Raw genomic sequence first — 4,875 nt, 5'->3', positions numbered from 1 at the left:
GCGGCGCCGAGGGTGGAAGGCGACATCACTGGATACAAATCGTCGGGGCTCTCACATCGATGGAGGACCATCCGGGTGCGGGCGTCCTTAACAGAAAACCAAACCCGTAAAATTCAACAGTCACAGAGTTGTCACGAGAAAGAGTTTTAACAGAGACTAAATTCTGAATAAGCTGGGGAGACACAAGGACATTATTAAGAGATACTACCTCCGTTTCAAGGAATAAGGCGCCCTCGTTTTACGAGCTTTTTGTTTGACCAAGAATTACTTAAAATAGATAAAGATTGTTTGTATGAAATTAGTATCATTAAAAAGTTCTTTTTAATACGAATCCAATGATACTATATACATATAATATAATCAAGATTTTATTGCTCAATTTTTATGGTCAAAGTTCGTCTTGGAATACGCGTGCGCCTTATTCCTTGAAACGGAGGTAGTAGTGGTTTAGAAGTAGAAGGAAAATTAGAAAAACCAATGTGAGAAATAGGAAGACCGGCGCCGTTACCGACAATGATGCGAGACTCGGTGGAAGTGGGAAAAGAATGGGAAAGGTTACCCGGGTGAGCGGCCATGTGAGACGAGGCGCCCGTGTCCATAAACCGGTTGCCGCCACCGGCGTAAGAGCCGAGTGCGGGCGCGGCGTGGTAGGCACGGGCGTAGGACGGCGGCGTGGCGTTGAAGGCCGAGGCGTAGGGAGGTGTCGCGGTGAAGTGCGCTCGGTGAGTCGGCGGGCGCGGCACCGGCATCGCTGTAGGCGGAGAGGACCCCCGTCCATGGGTTGTAGGCGAAGGGGTTGCTTGCCGTTGGAGACCGACGACATGACGACGCGCGCGCGGGGACGGCGACGGCGCGGGGTTGGGGAGGGAGGCGCGGCGGCGGCTGCGAGGTGCGGCGGCGCGCGGCGTGAGGAGGAGCACACGCAGCGGCGGCACAAGGGCGGCGGCGCTAGGGTTGGAGGGTGGGGCGGCGCGCGCGGGGAGAGAGGGGCGCGGCGGCTAGGTTAGGAACGATAGGTGTCTGATACCATGTAGAAAGGGATGCAACTCACAATGTATTGATTGAGTGCATATGGCGTTACATATATAGGCCACGTCCTCGACTATACAACGAAGGAGGCGGACCCAATAATAAATACAAAGATATGTATCGTTATACATAACTACAGAAGATACACATCCGGATATACAAGGATATGTATCTCAACACCGCTGTCCGCCGCTGGCTGGCAGCACATAGAGACTGACATCTCCTCGTCACAGCCTGGAACCAAAGTTCCTGGCCTTATCCTCATCGCTCCCCTGGACAATCCCAACGGACATGCACGCGTCAGGGAACATAGATATCCTGATGGCGGAGTACACCGCGCCGTCCCACTTCCTGGCGGCGAGCTGCTCGGCGAGCTTGAGTGGCTCCGCGACCGTCTCCGGCGCGCCGGGGCACACGACGTCGACGATGCCCATCTCCTTGGCCTGCGGGGCCCTAATCCTGGCACCCCGTAGCACGACGTCGCGGAGCGCCTGCGCGGCGGTGATCTTGGCGCGGAGCAGTGCCATGAAGTAGGGCGGGAGGGGGAAGCCGAGGTCGACCTCGCTCATGTAGAGCACGCCGCGATCTGCGCGCATGACGCGGTAATCGTGGCAGAGCGCGAGGAGGAACCCGCCCGCGGAGGCGTGGCCCGTGACGGCTGCGACGGTTGGCATGGGCAGCGCCAGGAGGTCGGCGGCGACGGGGCGGAGCGCGTCGATAAGCTCCGTGAGCCGCGCGCGGGAGGTGCCCACCCACCCGATGTCGAGCCCGTTGGAGAAAAAGCGCCCCTCGGCGACGGTCACCAGGGCCGCCCCCGGGCCATCCTGGGCGGCTTGGGCTGCGACGGAGGAGAGTGCTGAGCGGATAGAGGCCATGAGCGGGATGCCCAGCCGGTGCTCTCCGTCGCCTGTGAGGGTGAGCACGAAGACGCGGCCTCGCTGTTCCAGGGTGCACATTGTGGACCGCTCGGGGGCTTGAGGGCTGCGGCTTGGTGGTGGGTTTGTTGGCGTGCGAGAAAGGACTTGCGTGTGTGTTTTAACGCTCGGTGTCTCGGCGGCGGCGGCGAACTCGACGAGCGCTCGTGTCATCGTGTGTTTTCTCTTATCCGGGACGAGAAATGGCGCGCCAGTCTACTTGGAGGTCTCAGAGCTCTGGCAGAATTTAGCAAAGAGGTTGGAGTTTCTGGCGACCGACGAACGCACCAACAATGAGCGATTACGATCGAAAGTTTTTAGACGACTGTAACTCAGTGACGACTGTGATGATGACTTTCAGGTCCAGCTTGTGTTATTAACTTAGCAACATTTTACAAAGATGAGCTTGCACTGAGCAACGCTGTGAAAAGTGAAAACAGAGAACATCTCTTTTCCAACCGGACTTCTCACCCCTTTCCATTTCATTGCTAAAATGGAAATACACAGTTCGACGCTTACACAGAAATAACAAGAAAGGGGGTAGGAGAAAAGAGGAGTTGAGGCAGTAACAGGAAACCCACTGCGATACTCCGAAATCAGAATACCGCCATGAGACGAAAATCTGTTACCACCAACAAACTCCCAACAAAACAGAAACTAACTTTAACAGGAACCAGTCTACTAGGAAGCAAACCACCAAAGGCCAGCTAGGCTAACACAAAGAAACATCCAGACTAAAGATAAGTATCACCAACTAAAGCCAACACTCAAAGCAACAAGCTTCAGTCTCCAATCTTCGCTCGGGAACCACCAGCATCCATCTTGGTCTTCTTTGTCATCTCCGCCGCCATCTTCATGAGCTCCCCAGTTCTCTGCACCACCTGTCCTCTGATGCCATCAGCTTGCAACCCTGCCCAATACAGTACAAATGCGCACATTATAAAGATAGGTTCCATAGGGTTCCTTACTATATGGCCATCAAATGTTACTTTGTTCCGCAAGGTCCAAATAGACCAGCACATAGCAGCAAGTCCAACCATAATACCATATACATCCCCTCTGCTCCAGGCAAGAATTTATAGAACCAACATATCGCTTGCCAAAGAGATCCGGGGCATCTGGATGTTCCCAGGAATCTACCCAGAGTTGCCCAAGCAACCCGGGCTATAGGACAGGTGATACGTCTCCGACGTATCGATAATTTCTTATGTTCCATGCCACATTATTGATGTTATCTACATGTTTTATGCATACTTTATGTCATATTCGTGCATTTTCTGGAACTAACCTATTAACAAGATGCCGAAGTGCCGATTCTTTGTTTTCTGCTGTTTTTGGTTTCAGAAATCCTAGTAAGGAAATATTCTCGGAATTGGACGAAATCAAAGCCCAGGGGCCTATTTTTCCACGAAGCTTCCAGAAGTCCGAAGGAGAGACGAAGAGGGGCCACGAGGGGGCCACACCCTAGGGCGGCGCGGCCCCCCCTTGGCCGCGCGGCCCTGTGGTGTGGGGCCCCCGTGCCGCCTCTTGACCTGCCCTTCCGCCTACAAATAGCCTCCGTGACGAAACCCCCAGTACCGAGAGCCACGATACGGAAAACCTTCCAGAGACGCCGCCAACGCCGATCCCATCTCGGGGGATCCAGGAGATCGCCTCCGGCACCCTGCCGGAGAGGGGAATCATCTCCCGGAGGACTCTACGCCGCCATGGTCGCCTCCCGTGTGATGTGTGAGTAGTCTACCCCTGGACTATGGGTCCATAGCAGTAGCTAGATGGTTGTCTTCTCCCCATTGTGCTATCATTGTCGGATCTTGTGAGCTGCCTAACATGATCAAGATCATCTATCCGTAATTCTATATGTTGCGTTTGTTGGGATCCGATGAATAGAGAATACTTGTTATGTTGATTATCAAAGTTATATCTACGTGTTGTTTATGATCTTGCATGCTCTCCGTTACTAGTAGATGCTCTGGCCAAGTAGATGCTTGTAACTCCAAGAGGGAGTACTTATGCTCGATAGTGGGTTCATGCACGCATTGACACCTGGGACAGTGACAGAAAGTTCTAAGGTTGTGTTGTGCTGTTGCCACTAGGGATAAAACATTGATGCTATGTCTAAGGATGTAGTTGTTGATTACATTATGCACCATACTTAATGCAATTGTCTGTTGCTTTGCAACTTAATACTGGAGGGGGTTCGGATGATAACCTGAAGGTGGACTTTTTAGGCATAGATGCAGCTGGATGGCGGTCTATGTACTTTGTCGTAATGCCCAATTAAATCTCACTATACTCGTCATGATATGTATGTGCATTGTCATGCTCTCTTTATTTGTCAATTGCCCAACTGTAATTTGTTCACCCAACATGCTGTTTGTCTTATGGGAGACACCTCTAGTGAACTATGGATCCCGGTCCAATTCTCTTTACTGAAATACAATCTACTGCAATACTTGTTCTACTGTTTTCTGCAAACAATCATCTTCCACACAATACGGTTAATCCTTTTCTACAGCAAGCCGGTGAGATTGACAACCTCACTGTTTCGTTGGGGCAAAGTACTTTGGTTGTGTTGTGCAGGTTCCACGTTGGCGCCGGAATCCCTGGTGTTGCGCCGCACTACATCCCGCCGCCATCAACCTTCAACGTGCTTCTTGGCTCCTCCTGGTTCGATAAACCTTGGTTTCTTTCTGAGGGAAAACTTGCTGCTGTGCGCATCATACCTTCCTCTTGGGGTTCCCAACGAACGTGTGAGTTACACGCCATCAAGCTAAATTTCCGGCGCCGTTGCCGGGGAGATCAAGACACGCTGCAAGGGGAGTCTCCACTTCTCAATCTCTTTACTTTGTTTTTGTCTTGCTTAGTTTTATTTACTACTTTGTTTGCTGCACTAAATCAAAATACAAAAAAATTAGTTGCTAGTTTTACTTTA

At 52.0% G+C, this 4,875-nt stretch overlaps 1 protein-coding gene across 1 annotated transcript; it reads right to left on the bottom strand.

Annotated features, from left to right (window-relative positions):
• Window positions 1-1,256: 1,256 nt before the first annotated feature.
• Window positions 1,257-1,985, bottom strand: LOC124699925 (enoyl-CoA delta isomerase 2, peroxisomal-like). Its single transcript, XM_047232144.1, has one exon. The coding sequence runs from the start codon at window positions 1,983-1,985 to the stop codon at window positions 1,257-1,259; it is 729 nt and encodes a 242-aa protein (XP_047088100.1).
• Between the last annotated feature and the right edge of the window lie 2,890 nt (window positions 1,986-4,875).

The sequence above is a fragment of the Lolium rigidum genome, chromosome 3 (genome assembly GCF_022539505.1).
Source record: "Lolium rigidum isolate FL_2022 chromosome 3, APGP_CSIRO_Lrig_0.1, whole genome shotgun sequence".
Classification (NCBI taxonomy): Eukaryota; Viridiplantae; Streptophyta; class Magnoliopsida; order Poales; family Poaceae; genus Lolium; species Lolium rigidum.
This window is presented reverse-complemented; position numbering and strand designations above follow the sequence as displayed.